Consider the following 22739-nt stretch of genomic DNA (forward strand, 5'->3'; position numbering starts at 1 on the left):
TAGTCTGTTGCGATTGGTGATGGTTTATGTACAAGTATCACCTCAGTCTTGCTACCATGGTCAGAAGAGGACATTTTGACTGTAAGTGCCCTGGTCTCTGCATTTGGCTCTGCAGAGCTTGCAAATGTGCCTGGCGTGGCTGCTCCTGTTTGAGCGTCCCCCCCATCTTGTCTGACAAAGTATTTGCCATCATCCCAACCTCGCTGGGTAAACATTGCACCAACACACCTTTTGCATAGCATTCATTTGTTTTGGAAAACAGGGAAAGGAGGTAAGTGAATGAGAAAAAACAAATGGGAGGTCAAATTGCAGAAAATGGTGCGTGTGGGGATGTGCTCTTATTACAGACCAGGAAATTGCTGTGAAGGGGTGTGGGCTGTTCAGAGTGCTTAGGTTGGATAGATATATCACCTGGATCAGGACAGATGTGCCTGCTGGCTGCTGAGTGTGTCTTCAGACGTGGGTGTAGGAGTACCCATTAGCTACTCGCCCACCTGCGGATATTTGAGTCACCAGTGCAGCGATAGTGAGGATTTATTCAGGGCTTCTCTGCTCTGAAAGGGTCTAGTCTTCTTGAAACACTTGCACAGTGGGCCTGACTTCATCGTTGTTATTCCCTGCAGGACCCTATACTACTCATACTAAGAGATATTTAATGATATGTATGCAATAAGTAAAATGTTGTATCTCCTGTAAGATTCTATTCATTTTCTCCTCCTTACCACTTGCTGGAGCTCTACACAGGAAGACTAATGCATTTCTTTCAAGCTTGAAATATTTGTCGTTCCTGTGGTGGCTCTGTTCTGAGTCACCTATTTTCTAATAACTTTAGAAGTAACACTAATACAGCAACATGCAATTAAAAAAGAAAAAAAGAAAAACAGGACAGCCTCAATCTATTTAGCCCACACTATTAATTGAGTGTGATTTCCGGGCTATGATTAACCGTGCAGTGTTTGGAAGTGTGTTGTATCCACTGCCTGCCTCCACTCTGATGAATCTCTAATCTGAGAATTGGAACTGAGCAACAGTAAAAAGAAAGGGCATAGAACGAGCTGTTCCTTGACTGAATATTCAAAAGGCCTGGACTTCCCATGTGGTGTCGTTATGTGTCTTCTGCTGTCCTTGTTGAAATAACTCATGGGTTTGGTTTAAGTTAGTGCTAAATTTACTATGGTATTGAGAGCATTAAGTGTCTCCATAACAAATTGCCTGCCATCTTTTCTTTTCAAAAGGTAACAGACTTGGAGACCTATAAAAGAGGTAGGTGCCTTCTTATAGATTGTTGTCTGTTTCTTACGTAATTACATTTTTTGTCATAGATGTAATGGCCTCAGGGTACTGCTTTACTGATACCATGCTGAACATTCTCTGGTAACTGTCTTTTTCCGTATTTATATGTATATTTATATGTGTGTATATACACATTTGTGTGTAGAGAGAGAGAGAGAGAGAATATAGCTGAATATATGGGCATAATGTTACGAAGTGAAATATTGGTTCCTCTAAACTGTTACAGGAAAGGGAATTGGCAATGCATCATGCTTTATTTGCAGGTTATTACTATCCAGAACCTGGTGCCAGCGAAACTGTGATATATACTGTGTTATTACTGTGTTATTCATTGCATTGAGTAATAGATAATTCCAAACATAAATATATCGAGTAGCTGTAGATAAACCCTGCGTTCAAGTACTCACCTGCTAGCCCTGGCACAGGGAATCAGAAGTCTCATATACTCTCTTCAAATTTTGAGTATTTGGCTGCTGATATTTTGAAGTACATAGGACATTTTGATTTTTTTTTCTTTTTTTTTTCCTCCTCCGTGTGTTCTGAAACTCCATAGACTCCCTTTTGTATTTTTGAGCTCTGGGTGTATTTGACAGTGTCATAAGCTTCTGGGAGCGTATCATTTCGTCCTGATTCTCCCAATCTCCCGATTCTCATCTCTTCAATAGTTAAGGTATGTTTCTCCTTCATTGGTTACATTCTGATAGGTTTAGGAGATGGAATAGTTATTTTCCATAGCAGAGCCTCTGTGTCTTTATACATAAAGAAATACGTTCCTGTTTCTTGCAGCTTCGTGTGCTCAGACCGGAGAGTCTCCGGGAGCTTCTGTGCAGTACAAAGCCCTTTCCAGGCCCATGTGTCAAGTCCAGTGAGCACCTGCAGTGCTGTGGAGCTCTCCTGAGGGTTGCTCAGTGATTTGCACAATGGTTTCTTTAAAACAACTTGTAAACTCTTCTGATTTAAATTGAGACTGCTCATAATCCAATCCCACTGCTGGTTTTATCGACCCTCAGACAACAGTGATGGGGTTTAGTGAAGCAGATTCTGCAATTAATTGTAGCCTGCAACTCATGCAATCTTGCATTGATTGGTGTTTCTAGCTGCATGTTAGCTGAAGAATAGTCTGAAAGACTTTGCTCTGTGCAGCCTTTTTTTGGGGCACCTCTAGAGGCTTTTTTCACTTCCACAGTCACTCCAGTATTTTTCTGGGCTGTATTTAAGCTGTAGGGGCAGAGAGCCGTCCTTGGGCACAGACCAGGCATGTGATCACAGACAAGAGTGTTACCCTGTGCCTCTGGCTGCCCTTCAGCTTTTGCCTTGTATTTTTGGCTCGCTCCTCCTTTGTGGAGGAATTGTCTCACTATTTTTGTACCACGTCTAGCACAGCCGGTGAATTGGTCGTTCTGCCCCTCCTCCTGAGGTCTGTGCTCAACAGTAGACACTCAGAAGTGATTCCCTAATTGTAATTAATGGAGGATTGTATTTCCAAATGTGCATGTGCTAAGGCCTCCTTGTTTAAGTTTGTCTGAACTGTTCCTTGTCTTGGATCTTCTTTTTGCACAACAGGTACTTCATTTCACTGCTCTCTTGCGGTCCGAGCTGGGATTTGTTCTTGCTCAATGTCAGATCCTTCTGCTTGGCATAGCAGAGCATACCACACAACCCATAAATTGCACTGGGGAGCATTTTTAACCATACATCATCACATTACCTATAATTAGCTTCATCGCAGCTATATCCGTGGAGATCTCCTGTGCAAGGATAATGTCTACTCTGCAGACTGAAGTGATCCTGCAGGGAAGCTGGGAGCCCAGCTGCAAAATACTGCTTTAAGAGACCTGAGCTGAGGGAGCCTTTGATACGAATTAGATTATTCAGAGTTTCATATTTTGAAGTCCAGTTTTGACTTCCTTAAGCTTTTCCAGTGGTTAAGTACAAATACCTTAGTGTTTTATCAGTCCTGTATATTATATAAATTCCTCAGTTATTGTCTTCCTACTGTAGTGTCAAGGCTTGTTAGCTGGGATGACATTTACCTTTCTCAGAATTAGAAGTTAGGGATTTATCTATATTTGAGCTAGTTACCCTTCAGCTCTTTCAGTGCCTGTTAAGAACAATATATTAGGATGAGATGAACTGTGCCCTAGAAATGAGTGTGTGTGTGGTTTTGTTTGTTTGTTTTTTTTTGTTTTTTTTTTTCCATAGTGACTTGCAAACAGAGCTGTCCAAGCTTAGCTGGATGAAGCTCACTCAGTGCAGTCACCCTTCAGTCCAGCTCAGCTTCCCTTTAAATGGTCAGGAACCTCTCAACATTAGCACAACTAAGTAGGACTAGTCACAGGTTTTCTCTATTACAGGAGGCACGGAGAAAGCAGACAGAAAAGCAAAGCAGGGTGTGACGAATCATTTATATTACTTGCTTGGACCTGTGGGTCCATCCCAGACTTGTTATTAATAATTTTTTTTATCATCCGTTTTGAGTGTCCCTCCACATCTGCTACTTCATAGGCCCTTCAGACCCTTGCAGGCCTGGCGCATGTGTGGGGAGCCAGATCACGGCTCCTCTCGGGCTAAAGCTTCGGTTGCAATGTTGTGGTTACAAAACGTGCAGAATTCTCCCAGATGGTTGACTGTGTTAGACTGAGAATCACAACGTTTGCCTTTGTTGCCATTTCTGACATCATGTGTGATTAGCACAAAGCTGTTTTCATTCCTCTGAATACTAACCATATAGCAGCAGCTGGATTTTCCTGGTTGTGAATATCTATTAATCTGATTTCCTGCTAGACCTACATTTCAAAAAGACTGTGTTCTGATTTGGAGTGTCTGTGCTCCCCTGCCACAACCAGAGTAGCTACGTCAGGAGCATTTCTGAGAGTTGACAATCAAAATGAAATGCTTGTAGAAAGGAGAAGCAAGGATGCATGATTGAGGATGAGAATCAAGGAAAAGAATACAGGAACAGTCAGGAAAAGTAGATTTTTAATTTATTTTTATTTATTTTATTCCATATTCCATTATTAAGATGTAAAAGAGGGACACAAGCAGGCTAGAACTTTACTACTTAAACTGGAAAGGGAGCAAATAACAGAAGACAACTGAAGCCTGAAATAGTTTTAGTTGTTATGTCTACAAGTTGAGCAAAATTCTAGCAGAATAGTAGGAGTTTAAGTTAGAAAACAGAAAACACAATTAAAGAAGTTTTTACGGGTATATGCATAGAAAGAACCAGAATCTGGAAAATATGCCCTAGAATATTTGAGGAATTGGCAAAAGATGCCAGTGAATTGTTAGTTGTTTGTGACAGCTATGGAGAATGAGGAGATGCAGCGCCCTTCAGCCTTCTCAGCATCATTCACCAGTAGATTTCCATCTGAATAGTGACCCGACTTTTTCCTTCCTCTTATTCATGCCTAGGTTTGTTTCTTTTTACCTTTTATGGCCCTTGCACCTCGAGTTTCCTTCTTTCCAATGTATATATCCAGCAGTTTTTATGGAAATGCAGAGCAACTGGTATGAACACTTAAACATGCTTATGTAAAAACATGAGAGCTCCTTATAGCCTTTATTCTGTCCCACTGGAAAACTTCTGTTCCATTCCTTGGAAAGTGCTGGTTTAAAGTATGGCACAGCAGGAAATATCAGGTCATTCCAGTTATTATGGAGAGATGTGTGCAAATATATGCCTGCTACTGTATTTTACTAGACTTAATGAGCAGTATGTGCATTAATATGCTAAGAAATTTTGAATACTTAGAGATTTTTGCTGCTACTCCTGCTATATAGTTATGTATCCATTTAAGCCTGCTATTAAGAGAACTGGTTGAAACTACACGTATATAATTAGTGGGAAATGAATTTCCAGTCTTGCATTGTAGTTCCTATGAATAAAACATATGTCACAGGCCTCTTCAGCTTCAGAGAAGTTCCCCTCCTAAGAGAGGACTGCCTGGTACTCAGGACTTCAAATGATGTGTGTATCATCTATGCTCTTCTGCAGTGAACTGCCCTGCCCAAAGATTTATTGGAGTGAAAAGCAAAGTGCTTGTCCGTTCAGCAATATCTCTGCAGTGATTTGGGGAGATGTGTTTTGAGTGCACCAACTTCTGTCTCAAATGAACTCTCAAAAGGTGCACTATGCCAGGGAAAATGTCACAGAATGTATAACTTAGCCAAGGATCCCAGCACTCAGGAGAATAAAGGCACGAAGGAAACTACAGCTCTCCTGAAACACAGGACCAACATAAATAACACACCAGCCAGGTGTGAGCTGATTCAACACCTCCTTAAGGCACTGTTTCAATATTCCTAAACTAATCTTCACTAGTCAGTCAGGGATCAGGTCAAAATGACTCATGTTTTCAGATGAAAACAGAACTGAACAATATGGATGCATACACTGAACAGAAACGAAGAATTACAAAAATTCCCATAAAGAGTAGCTTTTATGTAGTGTGTTTCATCCGTTCTTTCATGCAATAACATCCTACCAGCTGCAGTGAAAGGCATTATTAAAACCTGTTATTAACATTTTCGCTCATAGATCTGACTACGTGAAATTAAAGCTAGTGTAACAAACCTGAAAGCTCAAACCGGTTATGGTTGAAATAGTCATCATGATATTTCAGCATGAAGATATGAAAGGTGAAGACTGCAGCTTCCCAAGGCCATTTAAATAGGTGCATTGCATCAAATTGTCTACTATCATGACCATCAATTCCAGTGGGCATTTAAAACAGAAGTTTATTAAATACATGGTGAAAACATCCTTCATTACATTTCTGCAGTGGTGCTGCTGCAAAAAGTGTCTTTGGCATCTGCAACTTAATGACTCTTTCTTCTTGCATGCCTTTCCTTCAGGACCTTTTCTCATCACATGTTCTGCTGTGAGGATTTTGTCTAGGTTAGAAGGATGGATCTATATGAAAATAAATATTTAGATTAAATAGGAACACTAAGTGTTTTAGAGGAAAAGATGTCAACGGGCTGAATACATTACTTTTCATTGCCAAACACTGTCCAAACCCTTTATTATTTTTGAGCAATCCAGTCTTGCTTATAAAGGCCAGAGGGGTGATGGCACTCATGGATGTTTGTTAACCAGGTGTCAGTGGATCATATCTCTGTCTCTCTATCTCACAGGGATTTGCATTCAGCAATTCTAAGGGCTTCTCCAAACAACAGTTAATTATCTTTCCCAACATCCTATCAGATAGGTAAGTACTTTGCCATTTTACAGATAACAGTCATAAACATGCTGGTATTTTCTGGCTGTATAGGGAATTATTTAAGGATTGTAAGAAGAAGAGTATTGTTTCTTCATTTCTGGCAAAGCAGGTATACAGATAGACATTATTGACTGAGGGACATGCGTTGAGTTACTCAACCAGCCAGAATTGGGCACTGCTAGATGAAAGTCTGTGTTCTAGCTCCCAGGAAATATGTTACCATTTCTACCTTATCCAACCATCAACCTAAATTTAAAAAATATAATAATGATGTAACTAAATGATGTAACTAAAATGATCAACTAAAATAGAAATTTATAAGTCTTGCTATGGAATATATTTATTTTGACTGAAAAACATTTGATATTCGCCAAAAGAAGCTGATCTGAGTCAAATATCAGTTCATTTCAGCTGTTGGTTCACATCCAACAAAAGCTCCAAGATGGAACCTCTTGTTACTATAAATATCTGAAGCACTTGGATAGTTTGAGAATGAGGCTAAGGTGTTTATCTATGTAGAAATGGGAGGTAAACATCCCCTAGTGATCAAGAGCTTGTGTAATTTGTATAATGATCTGTTCTGTTTCAAACTTCTGACCTGAGATAGATCACACCACCTCTCCTGCCCTATTTAGATGTTGTAAGAATAGCTGTATGTTCCTGTATATCCAAGCATCATAGTAATAGGAGCCTTGTAAATTCCTTAGCAAGACAGACAGATAAAATAACAGGGAGCAGAGATCATTTCTGGCACATCTCCTGGGTACTTCCTCTCTAACTATGAATCAGGCTCCATCCAGGCAGATCTTACTCTTGTCCTTGTTCATGACCATGCAACTGGCAGCACTCGTTGGATGTGATAAGACAATACTTTGCTGCTAGTTATATTCATTTAAGGAGAAACAAATACAGCTGGAGATGCCTATACTGTGCTTGGGATGCTAGCAGGCAGAGAGAAGGGTGGAATTATGTGGTTCTCTGCTCTCTTACAATGGTCAGATTGGACCGAATCATTTGAGGTAAAGCAGATTAATATTTTACGGAATCAGGGTCTGCTTTACATACCTTTTTTGTTTGTTTGTTTTTGTTTTAAATCAAGGAAGGAAAATCCCCTCCCTCATGCCTCTCTCTATTCTAATTCAATTATGTGAACTTTGTGACTCTTCCCAAGTAGGATACAACTCTTAGGGCACAGCTACACATACATTTCTTTCAATTTCTTTCAATTTTTCTCAGCTATTCCTCCCACACTTTGCCGGCCTCTGTGGTTGCGCTTCCGGGATGGTTCTGCCAACCATGGGAAGAGCGTTTGGGCACAGAGAAGGGGAGCAGGACCATTTAGTATTATGACTGCTGAGATGAATTCATGAGCAAGTTCTGCCTTTAATCTTGGATATCTTCAAAATATAAAAATATTTTGAAATTAATCCAAAAATAATTGTGTAACGTTTCTTGGAGTTAGAACACACACATCTATATGGGCATAGCTATCTGAGCTTAGCTATACGCTTTTATCTAAGTTAATATCTCAGCTGAAAGTATTACCCAAATTAAGTTATAATTAGTGCACTCTTTCATAATCTTTGTGCACAGAGAAATAGAGGATATCTTTCATCTGTGCTAGATTTGAGAAAGCTGCAAGGCCCTGGAACCGAAGGGACATTCACACCTCAAACTCCGAGCACGCGTTCAGCAAATAAAATAAGGGATGGTAGGAGAGAAGCTGAAGCCACCGCAGTGCATAGATGTACCTGTTTGCTAATGATGTGTTTGTTTTAGACCAGAAGCTTCATACTGCAATCAGTAGAGATAGGTGATTGCACTGCACGCACATTTTTTGTCAGTGTTGGTCAAAGTTTATACTAACAGGCTTTGAAGGATGAAAGCTATAGAATAAAGTGTTGTTTTGTGGCAGACTGTGTTAGGGCTCTCTGCCTACCAGCAGCCAAAAAATTCAGAGCATCTCTTGAAATGCCTTTACCATGAAAAAGTTTTCCACAGGTAGAATTTGTTTTCTGGCATTGCTTTGACTTATTACTCAAGAACTTGTCTGTGCCATGGGCTTTCAGCTGGTGGTGTTTGTATTAAGTTGCGTAACTGATTCTTAATGCCAGTTACGTAATGACGCATAGATTGCAGTTCCTGCACAAATCTCTGCTCACAGTGTAACATGGTTTCAATGGTTAGTCTCAGTTAAATTCATTTTATGTTATTTAAAATCCTTCCTATGTAAGACATTAATATAGAAGGCCTGTGAAAGTTCAGATAGGCCCCAAGAAGTATGTAGCTGTGACTGTCTTTTAATATAGGATATAAGGATGCATGTAAGAGTGTGATGCAGTGCTCCTGGTGTTGGTGGGAGTTTTGCAGCTATCTTTTGTGAAGAATCTGGGTCTAGATTGGCTAAAATATGATAACTTGCAGACAGAGAAGACATCAGAACAAGACTTGCACAGCCAAAAGTCATAAAGTATTTTGATTTTATACAGCATCTGCTGTGTAAGCACCCTTTCTTGTATTTAAGTGATTTTTAATTAGGCTAAATCAGGATCTGGATTGGGAGGATAGTCCAAAGATGTCTTGGACACTAAATAGAATCTAGTCTAAAATAGAAAAATGTTAAAGAGACTTGAGTTTAAGGAAGTATCTTAGTATAATGAAAATGGAAATGAAACAAATACATGTCTCAATCTAAATCAGAAGGCTTGTAGATGGAGTTACAATTTGAAATGTAGTTACTTCTAGTAAAATTTACTTTTTTTCTGTAAAATAAAACAGTATTTTAATGTCTTTTTAAATGATTAACGCTAAATTCCCAAAGCTAATCCTGAAAGTCTGGTTTAAGGCTTTTCTTCACTGGAATTCCCCATCACCTATATATTCCCTATCACCATCATATATTTTCCATTGTGGTTCTCTGCAAATGAACATTTTCCTTTGCAAGGAACTTGCTCCAATTCTTCGCAGCAGCCGACTGCCTGAATACAAAATGTGGCACCTCTGCAGTCAGAAACCACCTTGTATAGATTTACCAGCGGGATAGATAGAATGGAGAAAGGGAGAGTGTGGATCATGCTGCTGACCACGGTGTTGCCAAACGGTGCTCTGGCTCTTTGATCATCACTGCAGCAAGCCTTGTTCTGCTTCCAGATTTTGCAAGTGCAGAGATATGGATGACTTTTTCTCCAGATCTGTCTGACCCAGGCAGGGTCGAACAGGTTTAACAAGGCCTAGATTAGAAAATAAATCATCTTTCAAAATATATTGACTCTCACATTGAGCACTGAGCATGTTTAGATAACATATCTATGCTAGTGCTTGAAACGTTGGTTAAAATAGAGTAGCTATGGCATTTTTAGCTTCCTCGTGTAAACAAACTATGAAATTTTGCTCCTCTTTTGTCAGTGGTGGAACTTTCTGGCTCTAGATACACTAATAGCATACTAGAGGAACTAGAGCTGAATTAGGAATTAACAGAAATAAGGATGATCCCATGGTGGAGACCGGACCCAAGGCAGATGTTTGCCCCATAGGACTGTTGAAAGCTGTTTCAGAAATCACTCAGCCGGGCAGGAAACTTCTCCAGATCCCAGTCTGGCCATTGCTTATTCAATTTCTCAGTATTGTGCCAACATTACCTCCTTGCTCACCTATGCTTTCTTCACCAAATGGAGTTTCCTATCATGAATTTCTAGAAGGAAGCCTCTTTCTCGTTCACCATAAGCATCTTATGATTATTTTGCTGTTACTGTAAAAACCTTCTGTTTATGAGATGGGCATCTACACTGAATGCAGTATTGTGGATGAAGTTTTATAATTCACAGTAATTACTCTTCATAATAATGCATGAATATATTCTATTTTTGCTGGAAATAATGTAGGAAGTTCTTTCTCATATGGCACCTGCTTGGTGGCTTATCATAACACTATAATCACCTTAAGCCCCAAGTTTGTCCCGTCCCGTCAGGTTCAGTAAAAACGTTGATAGTTCTTAAGTGCATTCTTGCATTTCATCCCATTTTTTTGCTTTGGTTCCTAAGAACATCAAATTTTGATTCTCATTTTATGGGCAGTGCTCCCCAAACTTTCATTATTCATGAACTTAATCATTATGTTTTAACCTCTTTTGTGACATATAAGAAATATTGAATAAGAACTAACCACAAAAGCATATTTGAGAAGTGCAATCAGTAAAAATATGGAGAAAGTAGTGTCGTGAAAAATGTTGGATAAACAGCACTTGGCTGCATTTCATCTTGATGACGCTGCAATAAAATAGGTAGAAAATGAGAGGAAAAACTGATCTTATAAGGAAGACTGAGGCAGATGCATGCCCAGCCTAGGCTGTCTACTTAACCAGAATTCTGATTTTATGTTACCAGAGCTACTGTGGACTTCTAATAAATGGTGAGGATGGATTAGATGTTAAAAATTGAATTTTTTTTTATGCTAGATAAAATAGTGTTTCTTTGGAGGAGTTCTATATTGCTGAAAGACAGATGCTTTAAAGAAAAAAGCTTACAACGCCCTATCTTGTATCTCAGGTAAGATTCATTAGATCCTAATGAGAGATATCAACCATTTAATTCCCTCTGACAACTATCTCACTTGTGGCCGAGCTTATTTTCCTTTGCCGCAGGGAACCCATATTATAATCTCTCCTTGCCTATAAGGGTAACACAAGATGTCCAAAACCCACTTATGCTAGCCCTGGTACGCAGAGAAAGAAGGGGGAAGGAGAAGTGGGAAGAAACAAGGAGTATACGACCTGTATTATCTTAAATCTTAAAGATCTGTGGAGTGACTCCATATTAAACTGACAACTGGTTTTATGAAACCTCCCTGCCGTGCTGTGTCCCATGTAATGTTCCTGAAGCAAAGCTTGGCTGTGTGGAAGTTTCTGAGCTGGGAATGTGCACTTGAAATAGAGTGGAAAGGACTCTTGTAAAAGAAGGCATCCTTTTCAACCAGTCTGCTCTTCCCCTGGCGTAATGAAACAATTTAATAGGTCAGGGGATGCACCTGGAAGATTTCTGCAGCCACGAAGGTGGAAGGAGCTTGGAAAAGTATCAGGTAATGCTTCAAATTCCCTCCCCAAACACCACAGAAACACCTAAGTAGGATTTACACTGTTTTGAACTGAATAGCTGTTACTTAATAACTGACCAGATATCCTTTGGCCTGATCAATTAATATGATTTTGGTCAAATGACCACTGATAGTTTGTGCAATCTAGCTCTATAACACAATTGCTGGCTCAGTCTTGCAACTTAAACAAGAATATTTTGATGCAGTTCCCAGATCCAGGATACACATTAGTGGGAGCAGGAAAAAAAAATGCTTTTGTTTGGAAAACATGCTGTGGGAAAATTGCTCAACGTGATTTGAATGTAAAAAATAAAATGCAACAACTGGCATAGCTAGATTACTGCAAAGAGAAGACCAAAGGCCAAAAAAAATGCTTTTGTCAGGGTTCTCAGTTAAATTTGTTTCTGCACAACAAGATTATAGCTTATATTTCCTTTATTGCATTCATAGACAAAATTTCAGTTACTGAAAACCAATTATAGATATTTATGACAAACAAAAGCTGGGAGACAGAGCGTGTATAAGAGAATGACTTACAAAAAAGAAATGCATCTAGACATCTATGGGGACTTTTAGTTCCTGTTTACCTTTGCAAAACAAAAATCGCCGAGCGCATTCCGTGTTTACCTATGTAAATCTGTGGGAGGGTTTTTTGTTTGTTTTGTTTTGTTTGTTTTCGATCGTTCGAGATGGCTGCTGGTCTACAGAGAGAATAGTCAGTTCAGAGACTGAAAAATATTGGGGGTTGGAAGTACCTTCAGGAATGCGCAGGATCCTGCGGAAGGATCGTTGTTGGCATCAGAGCAAACCTGAGCAGTGAACACGTCTCCTTTTAAGACACTGCTGAAGGACTTGTCAACCATTTCATGGTAATTAGGGGTTGTGTTGTTCTACAGCAATGTTGCAGGCTCTCACAGATGAGTCACAGTGAGTTTGATAAGATCATAATTTATTTATGATATTCTTTTTTTTTTTTTTTTTAAAGGTTTGTACTGCCCTCACCTCTGATTTCTTTATTGCTAAATTTATGGGATTGTGTTTTTGGATGGAAAGAAATCAGAGGAAACTGATCTTCCTACCATCTTCTGCAGGGACTTAGCAACAAGAAGTCAATTGGCCTTGACATAAAATAAAGCCATTAACAGAACTTGAGGTATCAGTGAACACAAAACTGGATTTATCCTTTATATAACCACAGTCTCATATGCTGATTTTTACTGAACTACAAATGGATAATATTTTAATGTATCCAAGATTGTCTAGACCTATATATAATAAATCAGTCATTTCATCCTTCTTGTGTTATTTTTCAGTTTAAATAAAATATCAGCTTTGCAAATCATCTCAACAAACAAAAGTGGAGAATTGGAATAACCACTTTTACAAAACCGACCTTGTGACCCTAGCAGGGAATTCCTCTCTAGGAGGATGAAGGCACACGGAGGCTTGCATCATTATGCTGGGTGACTGACTAAGTGTGTGGGAGAATCTTGCCCCAAATTCTGGCAGTGCATCTCTCTCAAATACTCATGCTGGTAATTTCCCTTGGATAGTTAAGATGTTCTAACCTATATGACATAGAGGGATGTAATTGCTTAATAGATGCACGGTGCTATATCTGCAAGTTTAGAAGTTAGTTATGCTGGGTTTAATCCAGTAATGATTTCTGTTAGAACAAAAGCCTTTTTTTGCACTAACACAGTAGCAAACTCAAGGGAAAAGCTGGGAGCAGTTTTGGCTAAAATGTACTTATCTTTTCAAGAGTACGGTAACAAAAGATGATATTTGAATGGAAAGAAATTGTGGAAACACAATGTTCTGTACTGCACAGCAAAGAGTAGCTGCTCTTAATGAATTTTGTATTTGTTCTCAAGATAAGGGAGATGAAATAGATGAGCTGGAATCATTTGTCTCAAAAGGGGATAAAAAGTATAGCCAAACCATTTCTATGTACAATATTATCAGTCCATTTCATGGCCTGTTGCCACTCTGAAATGTTTTTTATGTATTGCATACCAAAAGTAATAATGCTGACATTGAGTTCCGCGACTGCCAACCTGCATAATCTTTATTGTTCGCAGTCATGTGAGGTCAAGTCCAATCGCTGCAAACAAAGGCTCTTTGTCTGCATCTTTACTCCCTCCCTGCACAGTTTTTAGTTTCCCAACTTTTGTAGCGCTCCCTGGGTTGCAAGTTTCCTTTCAAGCAGGATGCTGTGTGCTCCTTTGTAAACATCTCTCCATTACCAAGAGTGACATCATGGGAATTGCTAAAAGCTAGCTGGGAGCCCAGAAAAGGGAGGTATTTTCTTTAGAAAGAAGCCCCCTTTTCCCGGCTCCCTCCTCCTGCCGGCAGCATTGTCTAGCAAAGAGATACTTTGTGGCGCTCCTTTGGAAGCTAGGGAGGAATTTAAACAAAGGAGAGACTAATTTTTATTTTAAAAAGATGCATCTTGCCAGCGTTTCCTCCTTTGAAAACCGATAGGCACAACGTGGCTCGCAGTTGGCTTGCACAAAGCCCTGGACGTGCTGCTTTGCTGTCACCTGCAAACTCCCTGGCCTCACCGGCACAGCGAGCGCCTTGGCTTAAGAAGCGTCGAAAAGAGGCATTGCAAAACTCGGGCACGCTCCCACGGCCACCGAGAGCAGCCACAGGCCTCCCCGGGACTGCAACGGGGGCGGGACGCAAGGGCCAGGGGTGCTGGAGCTTTTGGAAAGCCTGAAGCCTCTGAAAGCCTCTTCCTTTGGCGCATTCCAAAATTCTTCCCATTTGCTTGATCCCATAGCAACGCACCACCACCACCAAGCTCTGAATGCTGAATTTACTACTAAGCCTGAGGATTTATACAAGCGTGTCCTGTTAGAAAGGGACACGCTGCGCTGCAGTTGCTGTTGGGCTGATTCTTCATCCTTTGCAGATGAAGGACAAAATTACATCTGGATTTATTTTAAAACAAGCTAAAAGTTCTGTAAGGTTAGAAAAAAACAAGGTAATTGCATTAAAATCATACTAGAAGCATTTTTTTTTGATTACACAGAATAAGCTGTGTTTGTGTAAAACACTATTTACTATTCTTTTCAAAACATTGCAGAAGATAGCCTAAGCATTTTTCTCACAAGTTATATTAAAGTCAGACTCTAGAGACTGTATGAAGTGACGAAAAGACCATTGTGTCTCAAACAATTGTTCCAGTATTACTTATATCACATAATTTTTCTGCAACCTGAAAAATATACTAATGGAAAAATGCATAAAAAAATGTGCCAAAAGATGAAAAGATTATTAGATTCTGAATACATCATAATTTATCTTGAAAATAGGGATACAGTGTGGTTCAGTTTGGGTTGCGCTCCATGACTGAGAGTTTGCTCTGGGTTATGTCATCACGCCCTGAACCAGGGCGCTGTTCAATCCTGCATTATGGTAGTAAATATTGCATGAAGGGGAAAAACATGTAAGAAGTTGTATACCTAGAGAAGGTAGAACTGCATATAAGACCTAGTGGTCCTTTATAATGTACAGTACCTAAGAGTAAATTTTCAAGTAAAAGTGCAAATGAAATGATTATGGAATCACTAACAAGATTTTTAACTCAACTTCCTAAGTTTTCCCAAACCACAGATATAAGTATTTATTGTGATGCCTGTTTCTTTATATTAAGTTTTTCAGTTTCATGTATTCCGGTTGTCAAACCCTTTCAAAATGTTTCAAAAACCAAACTTGCTTCAAGATCAATTCTGTAGTTTCAGTCACAGACTTTTGTAATACTCTCTTTAGGCGAACAATTACAGAAATGAGTGATAGAGCACCGGGTTTCAGTTTTAGAAGAAGGTTTTGTATCTTGCCCCTTTGTGGCACGCTCTCCCTGTGTAGGACACGCTCCACGCAGTCCTGCAAGCAGGACAGGGGCCCGCGGACTGGCTGGTCCACAGCAGCAAGGACCCTCACTTCATTCTCCATCCACCATAAATCTACTAAGCCAACGAGATGTTCGTTATGCAAGGGAACAATTGGGATTAATACCTGAGATGACGCTAATGTCACAGGAGCAATTAAACCCTTATGTAATTTTTCTTTTTGCCTCCATGGCCTCTTGGGCTTGACTCGAAGTAGCTGCAAATCCACTTAGCTTCAGTCCACACAAATGAAACCCAAATCTTTTGTCCCTTGCTGAAATTCAGTAAATCTGTTAGTGGGAAAAAAAAAAATGTGTATTTTAACTAATGCTCCTTCACGAGAACTGAAACCCACAGAAGCACTAACCAAATTTTCAATTCTTGGCCAAAATGAGAAAAAATGGGGAAAAGACCAGTAGGCGAATGCGCAGTAGGAAACCAAAGTGGATGTTGTGCTTCCCTTACACAAAACTGGATGCCCTGGGAGGTGGTGCTCTGCTCGGGCACTCGGTATTATGCAGAAAAGCAGTATTTTTATAAGCATTTTATGTTTCACTAGATTGCATCTTCATGCTGTGTTTCTCTAATGTGAAAGGCCTTAAATGGGGGGAAATTCAGACCGCCAAATTCCCCTTCTGACCCACGATCCGAGGAAGCCTCTCTGTAGAGCACTAAACCAGGACGGCTCCGTGCTCTTCTCCTGGGACATGTAGTTACTGGCAGCGAGGCCAACACGCACGGGCAGCAGCACGGAGCGCTGGCGTGGGAGCGACCCGCACGCGTTTCCTTCTCCGCTAGGCTGCAATAAATTCAAGATGAGAGCTGGAAGCAGGGTGTACTCTCCTATGCTGTAACAAACTGCACGTATGTGCGTTGGCATAAGGCGGCGTGTCCCGGTTTGGCCCCCGGGCCCGCGTGGCGCTGGCCGGGGTAGCGGCGAGGAGCAGAAACGCTGCCCCTACCCGCACGGGGCGGCTCAACCGCGGCCGCGGAGCCGCTTCATCCACCGCCTCCCCGAGCCCCGGCTGGGCCATGGCGGGCGCGGGCGAGGCGGGCGCTCAGGAAGTCGCGTCAGGAGCGGCGCCGCCGCACGCGGCCGGCGGGCGGGAGCGAGGGGGCGGCCGGGCCGGGCCGGGCCGGGCCGTGTCGGGGCGGGCAGCGGCGCCGCGCGGAGGAGGACAGCGGGGCGGTGCAGCGGGCGGGCGCTGCGCCGCGCCGGGGCGGCCGGCACGTGTGCGCCGAGCAGTGGGGCAGCGCCGCGGAGCCGGGTGAGCCGCAGCGCGGCGGGGCTCCCTGCGCGCTCCTCTCCGCGCTCCGCGGCCCGGGCAGGCAGCGGGAGGCGGGTGCGCGGCGGCGGGAAGGTGACCTTGGGCTGCGCGGCCGGCGAGCGGCCGCCGTGTTTGTGGAAGGGTTAAGTATTAATTTGCCTCAGCGCCGATAAAACGGAAGGCAAGCCAAGATGCGGGGAAAACGGCAAAAAAAGGGCTAGCTTGAGCACTTAGGCAATGCCGAGATAAGTATCTGCGAATGCACGTATGTGTCCTTGCCTGTGTATGTGTATGCGTGTATGTGTGTATCGTATACTTGCATGTATGTGTGTATATGCTCAAACTCCAGTTTGCACGGGGAACTCTGTATGTGAAAATGCTGCGGGGGAGTCTCGTAGCGACGTGTTTGGGGATGAGTGTGAATAAAATAAAACGCCAGGCTAAAAATTCAGGCCTTGCTTTGGCAGATTTTAGCGCACAGGACGGGAGCAGTTGTGTTTCTGAAGGGCTTATAGCATTGGGGCTGCATGATATAGTTGCACTGCGGTAGTGGATTGCAGAGGCAGTGTTGGCCCCTTGCTGGTTTTCGTGATTTTTCATGATTGCTTTTCTAAAGCAAAGTGGTTTAAGGTGCAGACCTTTGCAGATGTGCTGGGTAGTGCTCATTTCTTTTGGTCTTTTTGTTTGGCTGAAGGAGAACTATTTTTTTTTATTGTATGGGCTGTAAAACTTAAATTTTAAAATAATTACATAAGTTTGGATGTCTTTACTGCTTTTTAATGGGCAAGGTCACTTCAGCCAGCAGCGTGTGCAGACCCAGCTTGCTTTCGTGCTGTGCATCCTTTCCCCCAAAGAGTTTGGAAACCGGTTTGGCTGCAGCGAGTTGATGAGGGAGGGAATATTGAAGCGAAGTTTTACAAGCAGTAGGTGTCCTTGACAGGGAAATGATGAAAGAGTGAGGTAATGCAATGCAAGAGATTTGTAAACTCTTGGAAGTGGGTGAAATATGTATCCTTTTGGCCAAATCGTTTAGACCTTGTATGGTTTGCACACATGCTCGTGGACAAACACAGGCGTATTTATTTATTTATTTATTTATCTTGCAGGTTCTGGTCTTCGGTTCAAGCCGTGTGTCATGGACGAAGCTGCTTTGTCCCTTGGAACCATAGATGTTTCCTACTTGTCCGCCTCCGCGGAGTGCAGCATCAGTAGGTGTAAGCATTCCAGCGAAGAGTTGGTGAGTTTAGGACTTTGAATACCGCTGAGCATGTTTGTCTTGTTTTTCCTTCAACTTGAAGATGGCCTTTATTTATTTATTTACTTTTTTATTTATTTACTCATTTACTTATTTTTATTGTGAAGGCTTGACTTCTGCAGTGCCCTGGTATGGTGTTATTAATCATTTTACATGGCAGTATGCACACAGCTCCGTTCTGTGCTAGACTGAATTCAATCAGAAATGCTCTTGTTGTCCTGAAGGATGTGGTTGCTTTAAAAGCTCAGATGAAAAGGAGCACAAAGCTGAAGATGGTCATGTAACCGTTGTAGGTGGAGCTCTCCTTGCAGTACAGGAGGCAGAGAAAGTTTTGATGGATGTAAAGAAGGAGCTATTAAAAGTCTACGTCCTCTGTTGAGACTTGGCCTTCCAAGGAGCCAGCGTAGGCAGTGACTAGAGAGGACTGGGAAGAGCTGCGTGGGGACTGGATTGTTCTGGCTGGTTTTGAGGCACAGGTTGGGTGCAGAACTAGACGCTGCTCTGGAGAGGAGGAGTTGAGCTTGTTTGAGAAGAATAGTTGGAGACAGGGTCAGAAATGAGAGAGGGCAGATATTTGGGTTGCAGTGTCTCCTGCCGGCCTCAGTGCAGGAGCTGCAGAAACCTGGAGGATTTGTGAAAGAGTGGGATAAAGGCAGGCAAGACAAAAAAAAACAAAAAAGTTGTAAGGAAAGAAGTAGTGAGCGTAGTCAGAGCCTGGAGGCAAGCAGGAACACGACTTTACACATGTGGCTAATGGGAAATTGGTATTACTGAAGGGAATGGATCAAACTTAGCAACTTGATGTCTGTTTCAGATGGAAGGCTCTTTAGTCTTGAAATAATTAACAATTCATGCTACTTGCCAAATCTGATACACACACATTTAAGTTCTTAGTCATCTTCTGCACTGCATTTGACTTTATGGTTGTTTTAGAGTGGGTGTGTGTTGATCTAAAGTGCTGGTTCAATCCTATTTCTTCCTTAAGTGTATTATTTTAAATATATTTCAATTTATTTGGTCATCATTTTTCCCCACTGTGTTTTCCCTTCTGTTACAAACTTGGAATGCAGGATTCAGGAAGTCTGAATCCAGTGGACCAGATGATGCGTTCTCAGGCTAGCAATAATTCAGTAGGTTTTAGTGGGAGCAATCAGCATTTGTCTGTGTAAAACCAGCAGTTAGAAATATTTTCATTACATCCTAGCAAAAGAGTGTGTTCTGTGAATGCAGTTGCTTTTGGTTTTCCGTTTGATAACCTTTAAAAAGACAGCCTAACATTTCATCGTTTTTTTCATGAAACTGCTAAAACTGAGCTTACTGAAGTCTTTAATTCAAAGTTTTCATAGGCTCAATAAATACTGCGTATGTTTCTGTATGTATATTTACACATTTGTGTATGTAAATCCACGTGGCTGCCTTTTGTTTTGCAGGGAGAGTGTAACTCTAGGCCTACTCTCTTTCGCTCAGCTACTTTAAAATGGAAAGAGACTCTGCTGAGCAGAAAAAGGCCATTTGTGGGACGATGCTGCTACGTGTGCACTCCCCAGAGCCGGGTAAGAAGATTATGGCCTGGATTATGTTTGATGATAATGCGTAGTTACGGTGTAATGAAGTTTCCAAACTTTTACTTTCAGAATTCAGGTCGCAGTGTTCTTGCCTCATAAAGGAATGAGGCTTTTTTTGTCTTTTGTTTGTGGATATATTTCCTTTGTCATGGGATGAACGGATGGGACAGATACAGTGATACTTTGCCTCCTGCTTTTCAGTGTGGATTTACTCTTTGCAGAAGACTCTCAGCTTTTCAGATTTAGTCTGCTCTGCCAGATTAATAACTGGGACACACCTTTAGGACGCTTAATTTTCTATCCACAGAATAAATGCAATTTTGAAAGCAAGTAGTATGTTCTCCTTCAAACTCGAAGAGATGAGAAGACAGCTTGGTTTTCCACACTCAGATGATTCTTGGCTTCTCTGTCCAATCTGGCAACAAGAAGTGCCTGGTTATAATAATGGGAATATTTGTCTGCTGGGCACAGTGTCAAGTTGGTTGTACAAAATGACTTTATAATTTCTTTTTTTTCCCCTGACTTTATTGAACTACATTGGGCAGGCTTTCCATAAGAAAGATGCTTGTGTAAAATGCTGATAAATGGCATATTATAGTTTGCAGCCAGATCATTATCTAGTTTGACTATATGTGTAGCAGAGACTTCAGATTCCACTTGGCTGCCCCTTGCACTGAGCTCTGTAATTGGCTGGTGTAAAATGATGATTTTATTGTCTTTTATAACTAGGAACAGTTATTAGTTCACTTTATTCCTATTCCAGAATACAAAACTACAGCAACGGCACACACTTATATGGGATAGAAAGCCAATCATGCTGTGAAGACTGCATGATATGGGCAACAAGGCTGTTGGATAAACTGAGGCTGCTTCTCACAGACACTTAAGAGTTCAGACTTGTATAGGAAATCTGCTGTATTAGTAGTTAGGCTGGTTCTCTCCAGTTGGAAATTCAGTGAAAGTTCACTAAGACAGGAGGGGAGAAAGAAGAAAGCAGGTAGTTTTCTGCTTAGTTTTAGTTTTCTGGCAGTTAACTGAGCTAAACTTGCCCGTGGAGGGTCTGACATGTCTCGCCTCAAGAGGCAGAGGCTTTGTGTTAGACCAGAAAGAGTGGGATGTGGTGGTGGGAGCTGGTCTCCTTCCTGCTGGTGGCAGAGAACGGAGCCGTGAGCGCGCTCCGCACAGAACCGCGTCCTCCGCCTGGCACGGGCTCAGGGAAGGGTTAATATGGGAAAGCTGAAGCGTGGCATTACACCTGGGGGATGAACTTCCTATTTAAAGCAAGATTATAGCCAAGGTTAGAGCACTCGAGTGGACTCAAGACTTCTGTGCTGCTTTCTCAGCTTTGCTGATTTTTTGGGAGGCAAAGAAAGAAGTAATTTCATTTCACTTTGCCTGAATGTACAAACAAACACAAATTTGCCTCAAACACAAACAAATCAGATTCTTATCAGATTGTAAAATCAGTAATGAGGCTGTCCTGCAGATGCCCTGTTAATGGTAACCAGCATGTCTCTAGCTCTACCTGTGCAATAGTTCATCCTCACTGTCCTCTGTGTTTGCTTTCCTTGATGTGCACAATCCCAGAGGTTTCAGCTGTGTTGCCTGTTGGCATAGTACCCACTTTTATAATTAAATTTTATTTGGGTAGAAAGAGACTAACCTCTTGGTCAAAGTTTTTGCTTGGAATATGGAAGTTTAAAGTTCAGATCTGCTTGCCAAGGAATATTTGTTTATCCAAAGCAAAATGCTTCCAACCTCATCCTGGAGCAGCTGATGATCTGGTCTTTGCCAGGGATCTGAAAGACTGAATTGAGTTTGTTGCCTGCAGAGTGGGAATGTGAAGATCATTTGTCAAGTAATTGTGGATACCCTGACACTTCAGTGGTCAACTGTTCTAGAGTACCTGAGTCTGGCTTAATAAATTTGTATCTCAAATATGACTTCTGTATCATGAAAAGTCCTAGCTTATATTAATTTCGAATATAATGTTATAATAAAACATACTGGTTTGAAGGATACAGCTTCAAACTTGGTACAACTTGAAGGATACAATACAGGTCTCTCTCCTGCATACAGTAAGGTCTGGAAAATGCATTAAAGGTGCTGGAACTGAGAACAGTGACTTTCTGAATTTTATCCTATTTCGGAACAGTTTATACACACTTAAGGGAAGTCTATGACTTATGACTATGTTGTTATGAATGCAGAGATATGACTATTCCTGCACCAGGAAAGCCTGCTGATCTCTCTTTCCTTGATTTTACAGGATAATTTGTTCAATGCTAGTATTCCTTCTTTGGGCCTACGTAATGTCATATATATCAATGAAACACATACGAGGTAATGTAGTAAGTTTTTCTTTTGCCTGTAAGTTTTCGTGTGTTCTGTTTCATGTGTCTCATGGCAGGGAAATCTCCTGGATCGTCCAGACTGAGTGCTTATGTTGCTGTCCTGCTATGCGGGAACTGATCCTGGTTTAAGAAAAGTAACATACCTATAAACTCTGTCTGAATATAGTCTGTGCTTGGACAAAGTTCCTTGGGTTTATAAGCAACGAGTGTAAGGGTCAAACTGATTTCACAAAAAAAGAGAGCAGCCTTTCCCCAGTAGTGCCCGAAACCATATCCGTCCTGTTATAAGGCTGTTTTGTCCCTTTTCTTAAGAATGACTTCAGGCCACATTGTTATTTTCCTGAGCAAGTATGGGACTCAATTTCAGCTTTGATTGTTATCTCTAATAAAAATCTAATCCAAAAGTGATCTGCTCTGTGTCTCCTGTGCCTCTGTGGCAGAGAGCAGCTCCCCAAAGATGGTGCATATGTGGCAAAAACCGTGATGCATCTTCACACAATTTGAAATCTGTTTGCTGGTCTGGGATGAAGACGCTGGAAGCACACAAATCCCTGTCCTTATTTTCTTGCCTGAGAAGCTAATAGTGCTTACTCAGGTTTTTAGGGTAATCGTTAGCATAAGAAGGCTCTGCAGAGTTTGTGGTGGAGTGGGAGCAAACAAAGGGAGGCCCCAGGCTGCAGGAACAGCGCCGGGGCTCAGCCTAAGAAAGGCAGCTTTGTGCCGTGCTGGAGTCGCAGCAAGCTCGTGCCGAGGCTGTTCTGTCTTCAATTCTGATTATTTTTTTAAAGAATTGAG

The 22739-nt window shown here is 41.4% G+C and overlaps 1 protein-coding gene across 3 annotated transcripts in view; it reads left to right on the forward strand.

Annotated features, from left to right (window-relative positions):
• Positions 1 to 6481: 6481 nt before the first annotated feature.
• Positions 6482 to 22739, forward strand: part of GPAM (glycerol-3-phosphate acyltransferase, mitochondrial) — a 34512-nt gene continuing 18254 nt past the window's right edge. Inside the window, exons 1-4 of one of the 3 annotated variants that reach the window (XM_088528600.1) lie at positions 6482 to 6506; positions 17877 to 18007; positions 19456 to 19578; positions 21860 to 21933. In XM_088528600.1, the coding sequence (XP_088384726.1) occupies positions 17906 to 18007; positions 19456 to 19578; positions 21860 to 21933 (299 nt within the window). In that variant the 5' untranslated portion in view covers positions 6482 to 6506; positions 17877 to 17905. Of the gene's footprint in view, positions 6507 to 12393; positions 12476 to 17693; positions 18008 to 19455; positions 19579 to 21859; positions 21934 to 22739 lie in introns of those variants that run through there. The other 2 variants (XM_088528601.1, XM_088528602.1) reach the window with 2 other exon arrangements.

The sequence above is a fragment of the Tinamus guttatus genome, unplaced genomic scaffold (genome assembly GCF_059628265.1).
Source record: "Tinamus guttatus ecotype Peru unplaced genomic scaffold, ASM5962826v1 Tinamus_guttatus_pri_ptg000314l, whole genome shotgun sequence".
Taxonomy (NCBI): Eukaryota; Metazoa; Chordata; class Aves; order Tinamiformes; family Tinamidae; genus Tinamus; species Tinamus guttatus.